The 23,639-nt window shown below is 32.5% G+C and overlaps 1 protein-coding gene and 1 long non-coding RNA gene across 2 annotated transcripts; both read right to left on the bottom strand.

Annotated features, from left to right (window-relative positions):
- Nucleotides 1-87: 87 nt before the first annotated feature.
- LOC133186468 (uncharacterized) lies at nt 88-23,416 on the bottom strand. Its single transcript, XM_061321709.1, has 8 exons — nt 23,412-23,416; nt 22,813-22,870; nt 22,523-22,597; nt 22,302-22,409; nt 21,633-21,761; nt 18,662-18,722; nt 6,392-6,483; nt 88-108 (listed from the first exon to the last, which is right to left on the bottom strand). The coding sequence occupies exons 1-8, from the start codon at nt 23,414-23,416 to the stop codon at nt 88-90; spliced, it is 549 nt and encodes a 182-aa protein (XP_061177693.1).
- LOC133187210 (uncharacterized) lies at nt 12,813-13,786 on the bottom strand. Its single transcript, XR_009721145.1, has 3 exons — nt 13,739-13,786; nt 13,297-13,393; nt 12,813-12,934 (listed from the first exon to the last, which is right to left on the bottom strand). It is a non-coding gene; the product is annotated as an uncharacterized LOC133187210 (long non-coding RNA).
- Nucleotides 23,417-23,639: the final 223 nt, after the last annotated feature.

The following is a 23,639-nucleotide window of genomic DNA, read 5'->3' as shown; positions in this document are numbered from 1 at the left end:
AATTATTTTCCTTGAATGGATTATATTACAATAACAAAATACATATATTGGTTTCAAGTTCTTTATTTCATGTACCAAATTATAATTTCATTTCTCTCTATCCTGCTCCTACAATTTAAAAAAGTGAATAACTTAATAATTTAGAAAAATAGATCTTTTGAGTCTTTTTTAAATCTTTGTTTAAACCAGTCTGATTAAAACCAGCCCCCCTTCTCCTTTCACTCGTCAGGGTCTGACAGGCATCGCAAGGAGGTCATCTTCACACGACCTCTACATTTGCATGCGATCAAAAAATATCAACCAATCATAAAAGTGCTTTTATCTGTTTTACGAGCGGGTATAGCTCTTAAAAATTGGAGGTAAACAAGAACACAAGCATGGCCACGTGCGGAGATATTGAAAACATTATCGGAAGCGTTCTCTCCAAGTTTAATATTAAGGAACTGAAAAAAGAACAGCGTCAGTTATTAGATTATCTTCTTAGAGGCGAAGATTGCGTGGCTGTTTTGCCAACTGGATACGGAAAATCACTACCATACCAAATCTTTGCACCTATATATCACCAATTACGGGACGAGAAAGCTGTCGTTTTGGTGTGTTGTCCCCTCATTGCTCTTATGGAGGATCAGGTGCAGCGGATATAGAAGACTCAGTTTGTATCCGCTGAATATATAGGTGAGTCATTTAAAACCACCCGACATCTATGCTTGGGATCCAGATTGACCTGCTACAGAACATAGCATGTCCATCGACATTCAGCTGTTATTTACAGTTGAAAATAAGTCATATTACCCATCATGATACTGTCGAAAACAATGACATGCTGATATTGATGTAAATTTTAAAAAATACATTTACAGAACGTACACATAACCTTTCCCGGCCACTGTAGTTTTTTCTATTACTGTTTGACACGTCACATGGAAACGCCTGTATTTTGTATAACATTGAAATCCAAACGCGTAAAACCTTGCCATGTTGCAGAGTTAAATATACATATAATATTTATGTTCAAACATGTTTTGTACACTACATTTATTTATATATATAGTAAAGCCAAAAAAAAAAATAAATAATAGTCTTGTTTCCTGCTACCAGCCTGAAAAAAAAATAGGGTAGGTAGGTAGGATAATTATATATATATATATATATATATATATATATATATATATATATATATATATATATATATATATATATATATATTTTCCAACTGCATTTTTTGGATATGAATTAATACAAAACCAAATTAAATATCTCATAGGTCAATATTATTTTTAAAAATTAAATTTCATGTCTTTTGATGCACAACTCAAGTGGTATTTTACGAAAGTCCATATTTAAAACATACAATTTCATGAAATACCACTTGAGTATATATTTTTTTTCAGTTTTGGAACATGAAATTCCCAATTTTTTTTTTCCTACACTGAAAAAAAACTTTAGGGTCGGGTGCAAAAAAAAATAGGGTCGGTCAGGTAGCAGGAAACAAGACTGTTTTTTTTTTGGCCTAACAGAATTTGGAAAATGAGAATGCTGAATTTTCAATTTTGCAGGTAGCAAAGCTGACTTTGATCTGAAAGCACACAACATTGATGTGGTATTTGCATCCCCAGAACTCTTAGTCGGAAGCGAAACATGCAGAGAGGCTATACAATCTTTGAATGTGAAAGTCATAGTCATAGATGAATTTCACACCATTGCTACATGGTAAGTAATATGATATAAAAGAAAAACAAAGTTTTTAATAGAGTGTTCTTAATTAAGAAATTATACAAATACTGATTGAGTGAAATGTTAACCATATTTATTACAAGTAAATGGTGAATAAGTATTTAATTTTATGTTGCTCCTTCTATGAATAAGTGACAAGCCCCTTACTGATAATATTTATATACAAGTACCGATACTAGTATACCGGTATTACAAATTAAAGTAATAGTGCCCATGCACCGGGGCACATGCCCAATTTAAACTAAGCATTTTAATTCTCTATAATTATATCTATGCTCTGAAGGAGAAGGGGGTATACTGTTTTACCTTGTGTGTCTGTCTGTTTGTGTGTCTGTCCGTAACAAGTTTTTCATCACAGTTTTCTCAGCAAGTACTCATCGATGCTTGAAATTTCAGAACAGTTTTTTTTGTAAAGGCATGCCATATGGTGGGATACATTTTTCCATGAATCAGATGTCAACTTCCTTTTTTAATATCTGTGCATGACTGTCCGTACCATGCATATAATAAATTTTCGTCTCAGTTTTCTCACTTACTATTAGTGACTATTCAGTCACATTACAGCGGGGGTATTACTAGTGAGTTTTGGCTCAGACTTTTTCTTTATATATATATATATATATATATATATATATATATATATATATATATATATATTACATATTTTATGTATCAGGGGTGCAGTTGACAAAAAAGAAGAGGAATCCTTTAGAAGGTGGTTCAGACATATAGGTGAACTCAGATCCTTGTTCCCGACAGCAGCTATGTTGGCATTAAGTGCAACTTGTACACAAAAAATGTTGAAGAAGATTTTGAAAGTGTTGAACATGACAGAATGTCCTAACTTTGTTTCTGTGTCTCTAAATAAAGCAAATATTAAGTACATATTTAAAAAAAAATTGAACACAATGTGGAGTCATCAATGTTTTGGCTGGTTGAAGGACTTTTGAAATACAAAGAGAAATTTCCAAGGACACTTGTGTATTGTAATTCCATAAAGGATGTTTCTCTCATTTACAATTACATAATTTCTGAGGTTCCAGAACTGTCAAGACACATAGAAATGTTCCATTCAGAGACAACTAACGAGACAAAACTAAGAGTAATTCGTCAACTGACTCAAAAAGAAGATTTCATGTTGAGAGTTGTTGTCGCGACAAGTGCCTCGGGAATGGGTGTGGATGTTGTGGAATGTCATAGTGTTGTTTCGTATGGACCCCCACCAACCCTGGTGGACTTGCTCCAAGAATGTGGTCGAGTTGGACGAGATGGTAAAGACTGTTGCAGTTATTCTTCATCACTCTTATCAATACCAAAATATGGATGAAGAAGTGAAGACAGTAGTAAAATCAAGCAAATGCTGGAGAATGGCTATTATGACAAACTTTGTTTCAACTACTGAACTTACTGTAATTGGTGAATTGGCAATTTCATTTTAATACGTAGATAATCTGTCATCAGATACCTTAATAAAACTTTCAGAAAATTGAATGCAACAACAAAACTGTAGAGAAATTAATTACCCTTTGAGTACATCCCCCATTCATTAAAATGAAACCTGTCAAGTACTGAAGAACCGTCATTTCTCTATTCCGGGCATGCAATGCACTTGCAATTGTGTATAGCATCTGAGTACGGCTTCTGTATGTTTGAGTAGATGGCTTGTCTGTGACAGCATGTGAAACAATATAAAGTAGTTTTGGAGCTCTTAGTTGCAGTTCATTTTCAAGTTGCTCCCAAGAAAACTGAAATATCCCTTCAAAGCTGCGGTCTTGAAGAATGCTGCCCGAGAACCTTTTGCAGAGTTTTCTACATTCATCTGCCACTAAAGAGGCTGCTATTTCAATTATTTCATCAGGATTTGTCAACTTGAGAATATTTAGTATGGTTTTGGTTGCACCTTTTTCCGTGAAAATAGCTTTGCACATGGTTTTGAGATTAGGATCAGCAACAAAACGCGACTTTTTTCCACTCTTGTAAAATATTGAAATCTGTGAGTAAGAAAAATTATTGTTAATGATTTTGGGAAGAAGACAATAAGAAAATATTTTACAAAGGTTATCCTAAAAAAATTTACTTGACCAATATTATTTGAAAGTTTACATATCCATGATAACACACAAATCCTGTTTAAAACCTCAGAGTTAATGGAAACGTGTCGCCTTGTAGTTATATTACATGCCACCATTCCGAAACAGTACTTTACATCTATTTTAATTTTTTCATTGTTTTTCTCTTTATTCGTTCAGGCCTTTACATACCTCAATTTTATTTTCATAGCATTCTTCCATGTTTTCCTTTCCCAAAGTATTTCTCTTGGTCTGCTCTTGTTCTTTAACATTTTCATCACTTTCATTCTGAGGAAATTTTACACAAGTCTTAATCACCATCATGATTGTTCTTGTGATCTTCAGTCAACAACATTTTTATTATAAATCCAAATGGGCAAATAAATAAAACAAGGCATTTACCGGGATATTTCCTGTTTTTTCAATACTGGATGGAAAGAGTGTCCTTTTGGTTGGTTGCTGCTTTGGAGCAATGTTTTGTGGAATATTCTGCACAAAGTGTTATGGATATACACATTATGAAAATTAATCACCTAAAATAATATTATATGAACCCTGTTATAAGTATTAATACATGTAATACTATAGTAATCCTACATACAAGTATAAATGTATTTTAAAACTTAAACTTGTTCAATATCTTTTTGTTTTTGTTCATTCTTCTTCTGTATAAAGTAGGTATGTAGTGAATGAAGTCTTATGTATGTATGAAGTCTTATCATTAAATCTGATACCGGTAAGTTCCATTCTTCATATCATTTGATTTATTTAATACATATTTGGAAATAGTAACTAGGATTCATGTATGTAGACTACAATTGATTTTGTGAGTGTATGTTTAGATCAAAAAGTAATACATATTTACTATATAAAGAAAGTATTTAATTTTTCAGCCCAAAGTATAATAAAAGTTCCAACATCCTACTCAGCTTAACAAATGTTACCTTCCCCTGTGAATACAGATAGAAATTGAGGACATTTATCTTTGGTCAACAATCTAATTTACAGCTTGATTACCTCCAAAATTTATGACCTCTCCAAATGACTTAAGTTTCACAGGTGAATGCACATGCAATGTTCCAAGTGGTGCACGTGCACACTGCATTTTCACAGGTTTCACACTGATTGGACTGTTGATGAGTCTCTTCTTAATCATTGAAATCCTGCTAGGAGATGGGACCAATAGAGAAATATGACTGCTTGTATTTGTGTAGCTCTGAACCATCTTTGCTTTACGGCTAAAGGAATAAATATACCAAAAAAATCACTTTTTTGTATAAGACCAAAATAGCTAAAACTTAAAGAGGATGGCTTTTTTGGGCATGTGATTTGAAGGAATCATGTGTATGAAATGTTTATTGTTTAAAGCAATATGAGCTGATTTTTGAGAATTTTATTTTGCTGTTAAAATGTGCTATTATGATAAATCTGTATGTAAATTAAACCTTTATGATCAATTAGACTAAAATAAAGTAATAAATTGTTTCATAAGAAAGATTTCTGCACAATGGAATGTATAGTATTATATAAGAAATCAATATTGTACAGGATGACAATAATGATTAATAGAATAAAAGAATTGGGAAAACATTATTACTTTCTAACTTATCAATTTTGCAGAAATACAACATCCAGTTTCATTTTCTCACTCAGGGCAGCAAAAGATCAAAACTAATTCTAAAATTACAAACCTGTATCAATTTTTCAGCTTACCTTCAAGCAGTCCTAAACAAAAAATGTTTTTTGGATGATTTTTAGTTCCTCTCCAATCTCCACCCTCAAGAAATTTTTTAAATAAACACGTTGAATTTTTCTGTGCAAGTGCCCAAGATGATAAACAATAAGTTTAACCTGTTTTAAAGATGCGCTGTAACTATTATTTAATTTTACTTTCAAAGACAGATAAAAGTAGGTAGAAGTAGGTTTAAATACCCAGGTAGTTAATATAGCTACGTAGGTAGAAATAGTCTTTGGACTGGACCTGTATACAGTAAGATCAATATAGTATTCATGACTATGACAATAAACTGTTTTCGCTTTAATCACATGAATAACTGAAGAATAACCTACCTCTCGACATCTTTCTTTAATATTTCTATACGTTCGGCCGATCGGAAACATGATATACATATGCCTCGATCGTGAGCATCCTTCTTAATTTGCTCCCCGATGCATGTCTCGACCAATCGTATACGATCTGCTGTTAACTTCAACTTCTTGTTAGAGAACTTAAGACATCTTTCAGTTCCATCACTGTTTTTGACAGTTTGTACAAAACGAAACCAACAAATAATACAAAAATTGTCAATGAAGTATATTTTCTGTGGTGTCACCCAGCGGACAATGGGTGTCGCCATATTCTGAATCAACTATTTTATCTCCTATTGAAGAGTTCCAAAAGACTTTACGAAAAAGAGAAAGCTCTCCTCCGATTGGTCAGATGTAAAGGTCGTGTGAAGATGACCTCCTTGCGATGCCTGTCAGACCCTGACGAGTGAAAGGAGAAGGGGGGCTGGTTTTAATCAGACTGTGTTTAAACTTATTGTATTTAAAATGTCAGGATCAAGTTCTTAATCAAGGTGACTTACCTCTCGATATCGCCTAATTCTTCTCTCCTCCTTCTCTTGGAGGAGTTCCCATATGTTGGGTCTTTCATCTCTTCCGATTGCATCATAGAAATCTGAAAAAAAGAAATGAAAATGTTCATGAGGATGCATCAGGTGTTCAACCTTTCCAGGCCTTATCCATGTTATCATCAATTTAATTAAATATTATATGAACTTTCATTATGATTTGCCAGTTGCAAACACTAATGTTTCACCAGCAAAGGTAAAAAAATGTGTGTTGCCAGTTAACTCAGTTTGCAACTATTAAATCACCATGAACGGTAACAATAAGTAACAAAATGGAATACTTAGGAATTCCCTAAATTTAGTGAAATTTTGTGATCTCGAGTGTTTAACAAGAGGCTCAGAATCCACATTATGATCATCTGATTTACTATAGCCCTGCTGTTCTTCGATCATCATATATAAATATTGCACGTAGTTGAGTGTAACATTGAAAAATTTTCACCCCAAGAAAAATGGTTTTCTTGGGGTGAAAATTTTCAATGTTACACTCAACTACATGTAATATTTATTATATTAAACTTAATGTTTCATACAATACATATAACAGTGAACCTTGCGCGCATAAATTCTGCGCAGTCGCTATTTTTTGGAATATCACCCGTCGTCAAGAAATGTTGACTGTTGCTACGCTGGAGGGCTTGGCTTTATTATTCAGTGGGTAAAAGTGTTTTTTAACAAATGTTTCTCGACGAATCAGATTCAACTAATTTACATGAAAGTATAATATTCAAAAATATGCCCTGTAATTGAAGATTCAGGGGTATATAGTTTTTGCCCTGTCCATCTGTCAATCTGTTTGTCCGCAAAAACTTTAATCTTGCCTTTAACTTTGATATGTTGGAGCTGACTTGCTTCCATATTTGTATTCCTAATTATGATTAAAAATATGTTTCACCTTTTTAGACCAGCAGTTCTCTAGAAGAAGAATTTTAAAAGATGCCAGAATCTTTTTTTTAGTTGTTGATTATCTCCCCTTGGAAGAGGGTGTGGCCATTAATTTGAAACAAGGATGCTTTGTCCAAAGTTTGGTTGAAATTTGTCCCGTGTTTTATGAAAGAAATCTTAAAAGTGAAAAGTTCATAACATAAATCATGACAAATTTTGATCAGAAAAGCTCATTTGAGTTTTCATCTTAGGTCTGCCAGCTAATCATTTCTAGCAGTGTCATGTCATAGTTCAACTATTAATTTTCACAGTTGTTACAGCAAAACATTTGTTCACCATGTTCACTATTCAAAGTTTTTTTTTTTTTTTTTTTTTTTTTATTCTTCAATCACACAAATTATAAATACAAACAGTCACAGTTATATTAAGAAAAAAAAATGTGTGAAAGAATTTTATTTTTGGGAGGATTAAGAAAAGATAGAAAAGAAGAAGGGGGAAGATGGAGAGGAAAGAGGGATGAGAAAGGAGGGGCACTGAACCTTCAAAAAATTAATAAAAATTGATTTTTGAATCCTTACAATTTTTCAACAATTTCCTGCCAGTGTCTTGTAAATTCCTCAAATTTACAGTTTTTTAACAGTAAAAACTTTTCAACTCTAATTCTGTCAGTAATTACATGTTTTAATTCCTCAATGCTTAATTTTATTGGATTTTTGAACTTACTCGAAAAAATATACTGTTTGATAGTCATAATAAGGAGATTTTCAAACTTGTATTGTTCTCTGTTTGTAAATTTACCAAACAAGATTGATTTCTTATCGAAACAAACTAACCGGTTTAGTTTATTCAAAATCCATTCTTCAATTTCCAACCAAAGTTCTTTAACACAGAAGCAATCAACGAAAAGATGATCAATAGTTTCAATATCAGTATCACAGAAGGAACACAATGGTGACGGGTAATACATTCAAAAGGAATGTATTACCCGTCTTATCCAACTTGCCTTCAATGATGTAACAAATTCTTTATAATCTATCATCTTTAGACCACCATATCTGTAGTCTTGAATTATAACATTTTTCTTAATTTTATGATTCTTCTTATTCCAAAGGAAATTATACAAGTCTTTTTCAAAAGCACTTATTACTTCTTCACTGGGATTTGGTAATGTTAGGATTAGATGGTTTAGTTTAGGAATTAATAATGTTTTTATTACAGTCAATCTTCCAAGAGGAGTGAGCTTTCTAGCTTTCCATTGTATCATGGCTTTCTTAATCTTTTCTATTTTTAATTTATAATTCATTTCTACCATTCCATCCAGATTAATAGAAAACTGAACCCCTAATAAATCGAAGGTTGTATTATTTGGATCAAACTTCCATCTGGAGTGATGAAACACTTCTTTTGAAAATTTCTTGCTTCCAATCCAGATCAGTTTTGTTTTTGTAAAATTTATCTTTAATCCTGAAATTGCAGCAAAATAATCTAATACTCTTGTAATTCCATCTAATGAGCTTGGAGAACCATCAGAAATAACAGAAGTGTCATCTGCATATTGTGATAACTTATACTCTTCACCATCAATGGTTATACCTTTTATGTCTTTATTTTTTCTAATCAAAATACCTAATATCTCTGCACAGAGTAAAAACAAGTAAGGGGAAATAGGATCCCCTTGTCTACAACCTCTCCCAGGACAGAAATATTTGGACACAATCCCATTTTGAATAAAACATGATTTGATATTGCTATAGAAAGATTTTATCCAATTTCTAATTGATATACCAAAATTAAAAAAACATAATGTTTGGTGTATAAAATTCCATGAAATTGTATCAAATGCTTTTTCAAAGTCAATAAACATTAGAAGACCAGGTATTTTTCTTAATTCAGCTTGATGCATGATATCGTATATTAATCTAATATTTTCTCCAATAAATCTGCCTTTGATAAACCCAGTTTGGTCTCCATGTATTAACTTATCTAAGAAAATTTTTATTCTTTCAGCAATACATCCAGATGCTAATTTGTATACAACATTCAAGAGACTTATAGGACGCCAGTTTTTTAAAAATTGTCGTGGTTTTCCAGTTTTTGGAATACAAGTTATTACACCTAGTTTGTTGGATTCAGAGAAACTTTGTTTTACGTACGAGTCATTTATTGCACGCGTCACAAATGTGCCAATATCTATCCAAAAAAATTTAAAGAATTCACAAGTAAATCCATCTGGACCTGGGCTTTTATCATTCTTCATTTGTTTAAGACAATTAAGTACCTCCTTTTTTGTTACAGGGCCCTCTGTACTTTGAGATTCCTCTAAGGATAACTTTGGGATATCCTTATATTCTGCTAGTTTTTCACTATAATTTTCATTCTCTAAAATATCTCTTTTTTTTATATAGATTTTCATAGAATAATTTAGTTTCATTCAAAATGTCATACTGTTCAGAAACAATAGTACCATTTTCTTTTTCTATTCTTGGTATCTGTTTACTTATATAGTTTCTAGATTCCAACTGACTAAAATATTTGGTTGGTTTTTCTCCTTCATCAATCCATTTCATTCGAGATCGAATAACCTGTCCCTTCAATCTAGTCTTATGTATACCTTCAAGTTCTGATTGCTTCTTTGTAAGGGTTGCGAGTAAATTTTCCGTCAGATTTTGTTCTAAATATAGAATCTCTTTTTCTAAATTTAATTCTCTTTCGATCATCTTTTTTTTCTTATATGTTGAATAAGAAATAGTCTTTCCTCTAATTTCCATAAGTAAAATATCTAAAAATAACTGGTCATTGACAGTAAAAAATAAGAATTCATTATTGATACTACTAAGATTGACCATGTTGTATACTGGGCAAGCATACTGAGTTTTCACTTCATTTATTTTTTCCTTTATCAGTTTTAAATAATCCTTATCTGTTAAAAGGGAATTGTTAAACTTCCAAAAACCTTTGCCTTTTACAAAGTTATTTATCTTTATGGACATTACAACTGGGGAATGGTCTGATCTGTAACTATTTTCATATTGAATACAAGTAGCAGAAGGGACCAATGATTCAGAGATAAGAAAAAAATCAAGTCTAGCCTGTTTTAAAGGCGTCTTTCTCCTACAAAAATAGCGTCTAACTTGTGTATAGTTTTCACGAAACACATCTTTTAAATTTAACTTTTCCATTAAATTCATAACTTCCAATCTTGCTTTGGGATTATTTAAATTTTTATAGTTCATGGAATCTATTTCTTTATCTAGAACTAAATTAAAGTCCCCTGCCATGATAATTTCCTGATTTGTATATAAATTTTCTATCTCATTCATCAGATTAGAATAGAAAACTGGTGTATCTGAATTAGGTCCATAGATATTAACTAATATAAATTGTACACCCTCAATAGCACAGTCTATAACTAAATAATTACCATTTTCATCATTTAAGTGTCTGTGAATATCTATTTCACAGTTATTATTAAACAGTATTGCTACTCCACGTGAATTTGACTTAAAAGAACTAAAAAAAGCCTGACAGCCCCACTGTGCTTGAATAATTTTTTCATCATCACTTATAAAATGAGTATCTTGTAGAAAATAAACATTACAATTCTTTTTTCAACACTGTGCCGGATAAATCTGCCACCTCCAAAGTGGCAAATTGGCACCCGCCAAACATTCAATTTTCAGCAAATTCAAAGATGTCATCTGATAGACCTTGATGTACAGACTTCATATCTACCTTTTGCAAGTGTGTATCTCACCTGTCAGGTGAGAGACTCACCTTTGATTTAAAAAATCCCTTGGGAGAAAAAAATATCCTGTAGGAATAAAAAAATCCCTAGGGATTTACATGAAATCCTGCAGGATTCTGAAAAATCCTATTGGAATTTTGTCAAATCCTACAGGATTTATTTTTCCCAAGGGAATTATACTTTTCCTGTAGGAAATTGTAATCCTACAGGAGCTCTCAAAAATCCTACAGGAATAAATATTCCCTTGGGAAGTTTTATAATCCTATAGGATTTAAGTTCTTTACACATTTTTCCTATAGGAATTGACCCAAACTTAACTGATTTTTAGGTACTCCTAAGGGAGAAAAAAATCCTGTAGGAATTTTTTAAATAGAAAATAATTTCCTGTGGGAAATAAAAATCCTAAAGGATATTTTCAAAATTATGCGTATTTTTCTATGTCCAAGGCAACTTAATCCCAAAATTTTGTTAATGTTGCAGTTTTTCATTTTTATAACAGTGCCTGGCCATAATCGAGACATAATTTTATTTTTCCACTATCTGTTTAATTGAAATATGCAATTTAAAAAATATATATACATTGCAATGTTAATTGTGTCTTAATTGCTAAATACTCTGAAAGTGTAGATTTCTTTGCAGTTGTTTTATACGTCAAAATAATTTTATCTTTAGCATTTTCAGTTATATCATCAATCAAATGCAAAATCAAAATTTTAATTTATTAAGAAGTCATAGTAAATTGAGGAGGTAAAAAATTTTTCCTTGATGATTTCATAAATCATTATCATTCATTGTGTTTCATTTTAAGACAAAAGAAAGCAATTTTGGATGATTAAGTGGAAAAAAAAATAGAAATTGAGCTATCATTATTATCTGATTTATAAAAATTATATTTTCAATAAAATATAAAGTTAAAATGCAATTGTGAGTCGCTTATGGCCACATACTGTACTTTGAATACTGTCCTTTTGGGCTTCTTAATATTGACCTTGTGGTACTTTATGAATACGATTTCCGTTAGACTACTAGAATTATACACTTGTATCTGTCATCCTGTCATCCTCAAACCTGTTTCTCATTGCAGGAGTGTTTTACTAATCCAAATTTTTAACTAAAATCATCATGAATTCAGAATGACATTCAGATTGCTTGTCTGACGGTGTAATAACAGGAAATAAGTTTCGGTCGGTAAATGATGATTATTCTGCAACCTTGCTTTTTCCGGATTAAAACTGTAATCAGTTCATGATATTAGCTACGGGAGACACAAAAGTTCAAATTTCCTTGACAAGAAAAAGGTCTTTGAGGGGGCAAAGGCATATAGTAGCTATTTTTCCTATAGTATTCTTTTTACCAGCAAAAATGGAAAGGGGGGGGGGGGGGTAGACAACTTCATCATATTTTCTATTATGCTGTTCACACTTCTTATAGCTTTGTTTTCTACAAAATGCATTTATTAATGAAATATTCAATCTTTATAGTTCCTGGTCTTTCTGACCAAAATATTTAAACTTCATACTTTCTGATCTTTCTGTGTTTCAAAATGGATGTAACCTTGTAATGATCATAATACTTTTTAGACACGTAAGTGCAATATTTTCAAATTTCCCTAAATATACGCCAATAAATCACCAATGATTTTGGCAACAAGCAGACATATATAAAGAATCCCTTTTAACTGAAACTGAAATGAAAGATGAAAATGGTATGATTTTATCTATATTTATTGATTCACTTTCATGTCATTCTAAAAAAAAAAAAAGTCCATTGGCATCTATCCTTTTCACATAATCAAGCTGGGAGGTTCCTAACATGTGCAGGCTTTACAACTTCCACATAGCTATCACACACATACTTCACTCTGTAACCTGTGGAATAGATTAATATTTTATAATTTAGAAAGGTTAGACTTGGTCCAAGTAAGAGAGGTATATCTAGTAATTACAGAGATTTATAGAAGAGTACCTATATTGTACAAATTGAAGAATTTATTTCAATAAAAAAATTATTGCATGAGTAACCACCAAACAAATGAAAGTTGAAAGTTGAGTTTTTAAATAACTTTATCTAGTATTGTATGCTTTAACTGTATAAATGTTTAACCGATAGTACAAGTCAGTGCATTTTGTTTAAGACTATGTCAGCTACAGATAGAAAAAGGGTTTGCCAAGTAGTTATGACATACTTTTTTTTTTTTCTTTTTTTTTTAGAAATTATTAATAAAAGATACCTTCTGGGTTCTTCCTTTTCCCCAAAACCTTTGCCCTGTACCATGTTTTCTCAGGAGAGTAGAAGGCCTCCACTTCATCCCCTTTACTAAATGTGACCTGAAACATAGAAAACACAATGGAATTTCTTCTATAAATTGTCTTCCTTTTTGTCTTGATTTAATTGTGATCTATAATATTATCATTATCACCATTATTATCTTATCATTAATAATTAGTTCATTACAAAGTGACCTTGCGAGTTTTTAATACGCTTACATATTTCACTCGATCAAATATCTGCAAGGTTTTCTATTTTATGCCATATAATATATATAAAAACCTTTGAAGTTTCTGTCAACATTCAGTCTGAAATGTTTCTATCCTAATTATCCTGAATCATTAAGCATCAAGTAGGATAAAATATATGTTAAAGCTTAAATTAAAAAATATATATATGCTTACAACAGATTCTGTCTGAATGGATTCTTCTTGGATCCTTTCAAGTACAACCCATGCATTCTGCAACTAAACATAAAGGATTATTAATTTGATGATCATAACTTATACAAAATGCATATAAGATCTTCAAACTTCCATAAAAAATTATCAAATACTGTTACCAGTTCTTATCTAGTTATATACAAAACTTTCTTGATTGGTAAAATATAAGGGTCAAAAGATTTTTAGTTCACCTGAGGTGAAGGCTCAAGTGTCATTCCTTACAGGAGTGGGTCAGGGTCCTGTCATTTGTAAACTTGCGTAATTTCAACTTTGAAAGAAGCATTGGGTTAATTTCAAAAGAACTTGCCACAATGCACCTTTGGTGAATGGTATTTTTTAATTTTGTTTAAACAAATGATCAGACACAGTTTCAAGGGGAGATAATTATGAATTGATGAAAATTTAAGGTCATCTTTTAAAATAAGATTCTCTTACAGATAAACAGTACACCGGAAAAGCTAAGCATGTGAAAGTTTTATTAAAATTTAAATAGTACAGATTTTAGTTTGTTTAAATTGGGAAAGGGGGGGGGGTACAATGGGCAATCAAAGTTTTAGATAGGAAGATTTTTTTTTAAATCTCAACAACAAAGCTGAGACCCAGGTATGCAGGAAGAATATCAAGTTTGTCTGTTTTAGATCAACAAAGGTTCAGTTATACAAGCATTCTCATGGAAAGTAAAATCAGATTTGTTCAAATTTAGACCCATAGGACTAGGGTGGGGCCACAGTTTTAAATAGGAAAAATTACAACAACAAAAAAAAATCTTTTCAAGAACAGCAAAGTCATAGGTAGTCATATTTCTAGGTAAGCATCCTCTTGTTATGAAGACTAAAGTTTGTTCAAATCATGAACCCTTCCCCTGTCTCTATAAAGGGGGAGGGGGTTATTTATTAAAAGTTTTCAATACTCAACTAATTTCTGCTTTCAGCAAGTCAAAGTGCTTAGTTGAGTGATGTTGTTCATGGGTGGGCCTTTTACTGCCAAGAAAGCAAGGTTACTGTCTTTTTTTTTTTTTCTTTTTTTTCCATGTATGACTAGCCCTCTCCTTGGTCTATAAATATACAAGATGCATTTTTAACAAAAAAAAATTTTTTTTGTTCAAACGACAATAACAAAAAGAAACTTGTCATTGATCCAAAGATTGTGACCAAGGGACACAACTCTTTTAAAAAGTGCGAATTTATTCCGGATAAAATCTTATTTTAATGTGACTTTTACCTATGTATATCCGGAATGAGACAAGATGAATGAGCACAGTCACAGAACAACACCAACAAGGCCAGAAGTAAAAGACGGTAGTGATCCTTGCCAGTTGGGGATAAACTATGAAAGATTGTATCGTGCAACATGCACGGATATGGACAGAAATGCATGAACGAATTAAAGTTAACTAGAATCCCCCACAAGGCATAGCGCATTTTGCAGATACTGGTCAGTAGATCATTTCCTATTGATCAGCACTACCTGACTTGCATTAAAGAAGATTAAATATGAATTAATGTCGAAAATAACGCTATCCAATGATTGTGAACAGGAGTAGGTAGGATGGTTAGCTTCCTTTTTCCCCTCCTTATGCACATAATTTTTATTATTTTAAGAGTCGTAAAATAAGCATTGAAACATGCTATCATGAATATCTTGTCATAATTAATTCTCATAGACTAATATAAAAATATCTATTCAAGGGAGGAATATTGCTATAGATAACTCTAAAAATGAATTTTGCTTGTGATTTTTTTTCAAATATCCCTTAAACATAAATAAATACTTCATAGTTTTAACTAGGCAAACTATGATCCCCTTTTTTATGCCCCCATAATCGAAGATTTGGGGGTACATGTATATACTTTTTGTCCTGTCCATCCATCTGTCTGTGTGTATGTCCAAAAAACTTTTACATTGCCCATAAATTTTGAGTGGATGGGGCTATGGCTTTCATATTTTGCAGGTGTATTCCTTGTGACAAGACTTTTCTTAGGGTACCATTATATTTGACCTCCTGACATTGACCTTAGAGTTTGAACCACTTTTACCAAAATTTTTCGAATTTTAATATTGCTCATAACTTTTGAATAGTTGGTGCTAGGGCTTTCATACGAGTATTCCTTGTGGCAAGACCCTTCAAAGGGTATAAATATTTTGACCTTTTGACCTTGATCTTAGAGATCAACCTACTTTTAAAAAAACTTGAACCTTGGTCATAACTTTTGAACAGTTAGTACTAGGGCTTTCATATTTCACAGATATATTCCTTGTGTGAAGATCTTCCGTTGGATACCAACAATTTTGACCTTGGAGTTTGACCTGCATTTGAGAAACTTCAACCCTCACTATAAGCTGCAATACGGGTGCATCAGTGTTTCACAAACACATCTTTTTTTTGTTTAGCTAGTAGGGCCAAGCATTTACTTGAAATCACGTAATAATAAGTTAAAGATAAATCCTACAGGATTTAATTCAAATTTCCTATAGGAATATTTTTCCTATAGGATATTTATTTCCTAAGGGAAATATAAAATCCCTTAGGAAAATTATTTTCTCCTGTAGGATTTTATTTTCCTGCAGGGAAATTTTTAGTTCCCATGGGAAAATTATTTCCCTTAGGAAAGTTAAATCTCCCCTGGGAAAACTAATTCCTGTAGGATTTGACTAAAATCCAATAGGATTTTTCAGAATCCTGCAGGATTTCATCTAAATCCCTAAGGATTTTTTTTTTATTCCTACAGGATATTTTTTTCTCCCAAGGGATTTTTTTACTCAAAGGTGAGTCTCTCACCTGACAGGTGAGATACACACTTGCAAAAGGTAGATATGAAGTCTGTACATCAAGGTCTATCGGATGACATCTTTGAATTTGCCGAAAATTGAATGTTTGGCGGGTGCCAATTTGCCACTTTGGAGGTGGCAGATTTATCCGGCACCGTGTTTTTCTTAGAGTATTAAAAACATCTAATCTTTCATTTTTATCTCCGAGACCTTGGCAGTTAACTGTGAGTATTTTTAAATGGTTTTCTTTAATCGTATCCATACAGGAACATCAACAAAGAATCAAAATAGTGCCCGTAGTGAAGAAAGAGAAGGAAAGAGATGAATACAAAAAAGAAAAAAAATGTTGCATATTTACACAAACAAAAGGCTAAAGCTAACGCCAGCCGATTGAACATATCTCCTAATGGAGAAAAGGAATAAGTCAATCTGTATTTACCTCAAAAAAGCAATGGTAATTCCCAAAACAATTACTATCGGAAACGAATATTGCCGAGTAAAACATGAGTATGTATGGTTAACGTATGTTTTCCCGGAAAGTTAATAAATGCAATAGTCTAAAAAAAATATTCTTAAAAGAAGAAAAAAAAAAAGAGATAAGGATGGAAAAATAGAAATTTCACTTTTACATATTGTACAAGATTTCTATTTAACTGTTGTTTTTTTTCAATGTAAAATATTTAGTAAGTGTGTCTAACCGCTTTTTTGACAAGTTCACTCATAATTTCAAAGCGACGGGGTCCCAAATGCCTGCCATTTTTCCTCGAAATAATAATTGCCGTATTTGATGCTTCCGCATTAACAAGTACCTTCAGCATTCGACGCCCGGCTCCATACTCCCCGTTGTCACAGTAACCATCGTGAACTCGCCCCTGTGCATCTTTGAACCTATACACTAAAATTTTATGATTAGCACAAGCATAATCTGGATTGCGCAAGACGTTTTTGTACAAGTTCCTAACTTGTGCATAGGTTTGAATTTCTGCAACCAACGATGTAAAGACATTCCCATCCTCTGTAACCGTATCACTCTTATTAACCTCAACTTCTTCTAGTTTCTCAATTTCTTCTCTGTCGAGCATCAGGAGGTCCTCGGCTCTTGGTGGTAGAACCTTATCCCGATACACAGATCCATTCGGGAATACGAGCTTGTTCCCCACAATCTTTGTTTTCACATTTTCCTCTCTATACTTAGCATTCATCTCTTGCAGTTTCTTTTTATTTTCATTAATTTGCAGAGGAGTCTGCGGTGTGATATAAAACGGCATGTTGTCAGTGGTGCCATCTTCCCTCTTTTGGTGCATCGCTTGGAGAATAAGATCTTTGTCACTATAATTATATAATTTCCCCGTAATTGACCTAGGCCTTGAGTTTCCCGTTGATCTCTGACCGTTTCTGTGAATCCTAATAAAGCTAACATCCAAATTTAAATGCTCTTTGATCAGCTCACTCACTTTTGTACTTAGATCTTCCTGCTCTTCCTCAGCTAAATTATGCACAAGGATATTGTCCCTCATGGATCTACCTCTAAGGTCCACTATTTCATTCTCCTGGTGGCTGACCCTTCTATCTAGATTGATTACGATAGATTTTAAGACCTCGAGTTCTTTTCGCAAATAATTATTTTCCAATCTCAAAGTTTCAATTTCTCCAACATTATCCTCGTGCTGTTGGCCAATGTATTTAATACGATCGTCTAGGCCATCTTCATCCCATAGATCTCTGTTCATGTTATTTACAGATTGTTGCAAAATGTTTATACTGTCCAATTTACCGGTAATTGTCCGAAGGCTATCGTGGATAGCGGACATCTAAAGTGACGCCCCACTGACTTCTGACGAGAGGGTAGGATTACTGCGTGAACTGTTCTCATCCTCTCTGTTTTGAAATGGCATTACTTCTTTAAATGTTTAACTCCCAAATCACACACAAAAACTTCAAAATTACCACAGAACTGTGCTTTAAGCAGAAATAAACACCTCTGCAAAGTTAAGGGAATCACAGATTTGTCTTTCCAGCACAAATTGACTTAAACCCTCCTCGAAATTAGACCGTGACCACACTGGCCATTAGTCACGTGATATCCATCACTATTCAAAGTTAATACATCCTTACCTTTAAATTCAACCCAAAACTTGCTGCATTCTTCCAATTTTTTACTGAATAGAAATGCTCTCTGAAATGTAAAAGTATGACTTTTAAGTAATTTTCCCCTAACATTCAGGCTTCACTATAAATTGATCAACATTATATAAATTGTGCTACCTAAGACAATACCTGCAAACCAGGAATGGGTTCAATTACTTTAAAAAGTAATTAATTAAATTACAATTACTTTGACTTTTTCTTCAATTAAATCACAATTAAATTACAGGCTTTCTAAGACATGTAATTAATTAAATTACAATTACTTTGCAAAAGTAATTAATTAAATTACAAATTACATTTTTTAATTTTTTTGAAAATTTTTATAATCCTTGTCAATGAGTATACAGAACATCATTTAATTGTATATAAGCCCAGCCTCTGCACAAACAATACAAGAAATAATATGCTACAGGCATTGTGTATCATTGTGGTTTAATTTATAAACATTAAAGAATCTTTTAAAGAACTATCCAAGATCAGTTTGATGCAGTTTCCACCACACAAAACCTACATGTACACAAATTGCATGGCTTATGATATTTGATTAAAAATGAGAATTTTAATAGAGTGAAATGAGTCGCAACTGTAACCCTTCAAATTGAATATTTCCTTTGAAGGTAACCTGAACATCCTAAATTGCTATTTACATTGAACAATTTTACTTCATAAATCAGAATTGTACAGATAGAAAATTCATTCATAAAAATCTGTTTATATGTTAAAATTATTATCAAATTAAAAGTTTTTCTTTTCTAAAGCTAGCAGAGCATTTTAAATTGAAATAATTATCTCCATTGGCTTTGTCTTCTAAATCATGGTATGAATATCTCTTTAGAGGAGTTTGATTTGTTTTGATTGCAATTTAAAGCTGTGATCTGGAGGGAAATTATCTCTTCCGAACAAGAGAGAACTTAATTAATGACACACACCTTCTTTTTCTTCATTATTGATCAAACAACAAAGATTGAAATATAATAAATGTGTGTTTCATAGCTGAGTAGACCTAAGAAGGGTGGTTCAAAATTCATATTTATAAACATAGAGGATATGTTTAACAAAATAAACCAGTAAAATGGGGAGGTAGTGGTGATGATATATCATGAATATATCATAAATGTGTATCAAATAAAGTAATTGAATGTAATTGAAAAAGTAATTGAAATTACATGGTATTTTTTCAGTGTAATTAATTAAATTACAAGTAATTGAAAAAATGTTCAATTACAAATTACTTCCAATTCCTTCAAAAAATGTAATTAATTACAGTCAATTACAATTACTTTTTAGCTCACCTGAGCTGAAAGCTCAAGTGACCTTTTCTGATCACATTTTGTCCGGCGTCCGTCTGTCCGTCCGTCTGTCTGTCTGTAAACTTTTCACATTTTCAACTTCTTCTCAAGAACCACTGGGCCAATTTCAACCAAACTTGCCACAAAGTATCCTTGGGAAAAGGGGATTCAAGTTTGTTCAAATGAAGGGCCAGACCCTCTTTCAAGGGGAGATAATTAGGAATTAGTGAAAAAATAATGGCAACATTTAAAAATCATCTTCTCAAGAACCAGAGGGCCAGGAAAGATGAAACTCATGTGGAAGCATCCTCAAGTAGTGTACATTCAAGTTTGTTCAAATCATAACCCCCGGGGGTAGGGCGGGGCCACAAAGGAGGATTAAAGTTTTACATAGAAATATATAGGAAAAATCTTTAAAAATCTTCTTCTCAAGAACAGCAAAGTCATGATGAGTAATATTTATTTGGAAGCATCTTCGGGTAGTGTAGATTCAAGTTTGTTAAAATCATGACCCCAGGGGGTAGGGCGGGGCCACAATGGAGGATCAAAGTTTTATATAGAAACAATATATAGGAAAAATCTTTAAAAATCTTCTTCTCAAGAACAGCAAAGCCATGATGAGTCATATTTATATGGAAGCGTCCTCAGGTAGTGTAGATTCAAGTTTGTTCAAATCATGACCACCGGGGGTAGGGCAGGGCTGCAATGGACTATCAAAGTTGTACATAGAAATATATAGGAAAAATCTTCTCAGGAACAGCAAAACCCAGATTGTTCATATTTATATGGAAACATCCACAGGTAGTGTAGATTCAAATTTATTCAAATCATGACCCCCGGGGGTAGGGCGGGGCCACAATGGAGGATCAAAGTTTTACATAGAAATGTATAGGAAAAATTTTAAAAATCTTCTTCTCAGGAACAGCAAAGCCCTGATTGATCATATTTATATGGAAGCATCCTCAGGTAGTGTAGATTCTATTTTGTTCAAATCATGACCCCCGTGGGTAGGATGGGGCCACAATGGAGGATCAAAGCCTTAAGTAGAAATATATAGGGAAATATCTTCTTCTGAAGAACTGCAAACCATGATTAGTCATTTTGATATGGAAGCATCCTCAGGTAGTGTAGATTCAATTTTGTTCAAATGATGACCCCCAGGGGTTGGATGGGGCCCATTGGGGGATCGAATGTTTTACATAAGAACATATAGAAAAAATATTTTTTTCTCAAGTACAGGAAAGCTATGTTTAGTCTTATTGATATCGAAGCATCCTCAGGTAGTGTAGATTCAAGTTCAAATGATGACCCCTGGGATAGGGAGGAGCCACAATGGAGAATCAAATTTTTACAAAGGAATATATGGGAAAAATTTTTAAAAATCTTCTCAAGTACAATAAAGCCATTTGTTATATTGACAGGGAAGCATCATCAGGTAGTTTAAAATTCAAGCCCCCCTCCCCCCCCCCCCCACACACACAGACTCCCAGGTAATCTTTTCAATACTGAACTGATTTGTGCTTTTGCCCAGCCAATGTGCTCAGGTGAGCGATGTGGCCCATGGGCCTCTTGTTTCAATTACCCCATCCATGCTGCAAACATAGGTAATTCTATCATAGAATATCAGTTTTATTGTTATTGAAACTTACAATTGCTACAGTCAACCTCATCCTCTTCTGGTCCACTGGGCTTTCTCCAGGTGGAGTGAAAGGCCTGTACAAATAATTGCACAGACCTTCCAGGGATAGTCCACGAATGTCCATTGTGGAGTGGAACACCTACAAGTAGTATGATTTTAAAACATTTTATGTTAATAAATTATTCCTTAGTGCATATTTTATACCTACATGAAAAGTACAAATTTATCAAAGATATAAAAGGCTCAGAAAATTAATTTTTAGTTTCTCAGTCAAAAAATATAAAAACTCATTGCTGCAGGCAAGTCTTTTTTCTTGAAAGTTGACAAAATTACACCATATGATTTTTATTTATTTAAAATCCAATTGTAATATCAAGCAAATTGATACGGTGAGGAATTGTTTCATAATATTTACGATAAATCGTGTTACAGTTATTGATGTTTCAACCACAATTATACATGTATTATTTACAATAAAACACACATATTTAAACACAATAAAAAGAGTTGATGTTACAGCAAAGTGAATATCATTCTCTGTGGATTTAAAATATATTGTGAATTTATTGTCTGTCCCTGATACTTAATTACTTTCACTTAATTGTTATGAGAGTGTTTTATTTTATATATAAAAACACACATTCAGGCAAATAAATGCACTACCATAGATTTCACATACCATCTTTCTGAGCTGGTTTCGAAGCTGCGTGAATTTATGTGATGCATAACTACAGATAACTTTGTATTTATGTGCGTTCTGGTCACAAATATACTGCTTCACTTCTATCTGCACATAAAAATCATACAGATTATGATGTACAATTCTGATCAATAATAATAATAATAAACTTATCTATTAATTATGCTTAATATCGTTTTTTAAAAATCATTTACATTTACCTTGAAATTCTCTTCCTGTGTATCCAACCAAGGACAAACACAAAATTTTCCTTTCAGGAACTGGAAATATGCTTTCTATAAAATGTAACATTTGCACATTAAAACTTGATTACAATTTGTAAATATGTTTACAGTCCATGGTTGGAATTTTTAAAGAAGCACTAGTTGTGAAGAAGAGAAGTGCAGAAGTAATATATGCTGTTAAGATACAGATTTTGGAGAAAGTTGGCTGTTCAGAAGAAACAGGGTGTCCACTTTTACGGCTAAAGGACGGACATATTTTTAAGCACCCCTGTAAAATTATTCAGTTGGAAGAGGTTTTTCACAACTGCAAAGATGTTCAGTGTCCTGTAAAAAAAAGACAACATCAGTAACACTATGTTTGTAAAACACAGAGAGTTCAACTTTTACATTTTGAATAGATTCAGGTTGTGAAACTCTTTGCTTGGTTTTCCATGTAAAGTATTAAAGTGACCCCAAAGTTGGAATTACAATATTTTCAGTTTTTTGGGGGAAATAAGACAATAGATGGTTTTTGTAGTTTTGTAATGATTGTCAATATTGTGTAAAATCAATGCAACAAACAGTAATCAAACTCAAAGGTCCATTGAAACAACACAAATTGTGATTTTACAAGATGTTTAAAAATCTATTTTACAAAATATTATTTAACGTTATTTGAAAGTTTTATATTCTTCCTGGTCTTTTACTTATATAGCTTAATATTTGAAATAGTGGATTTTTGGATGTGAAATATAAGTGTAAAAAATCCATTCTCTTAGGAATATGTCACCCTTGGAGTGATGCAATGTGTCTACCACCATTAAAGAAAGTTTATTGATTTTCAACAATTGAAAGTCTCGATAGTATTTTTAAGGATAGTGATTACTCCATATAATATTTTGGAATCTCTGTGAGAAACTTATCTTTTGATATTTATAACAAAGCAGAATTATTAGAATCCATATGAATTCTGGTAATTATTCATATGGAGTGATTGTATCAAAAGAGTGAATAGAAATTTAAGTCCGAGTGTTTGATCTGATTGTTCCCTTTGGGGTCTTGACATGCTTCTATCATGTTTCCTATTCTTATTTGAATGTTTTGATGTTTCAAA

The sequence above is a fragment of the Saccostrea echinata genome, unplaced genomic scaffold (genome assembly GCF_033153115.1).
Source record: "Saccostrea echinata isolate AGI-Se365-2 ecotype Australia unplaced genomic scaffold, CSIRO_AGI_Sech_v1 ptg000014l, whole genome shotgun sequence".
Taxonomy (NCBI): Eukaryota; Metazoa; Mollusca; class Bivalvia; order Ostreida; family Ostreidae; genus Saccostrea; species Saccostrea echinata.
The sequence above is the reverse complement of the archived record's forward strand: the minus strand, read 5'-3'. Positions and strand labels throughout refer to the sequence as shown.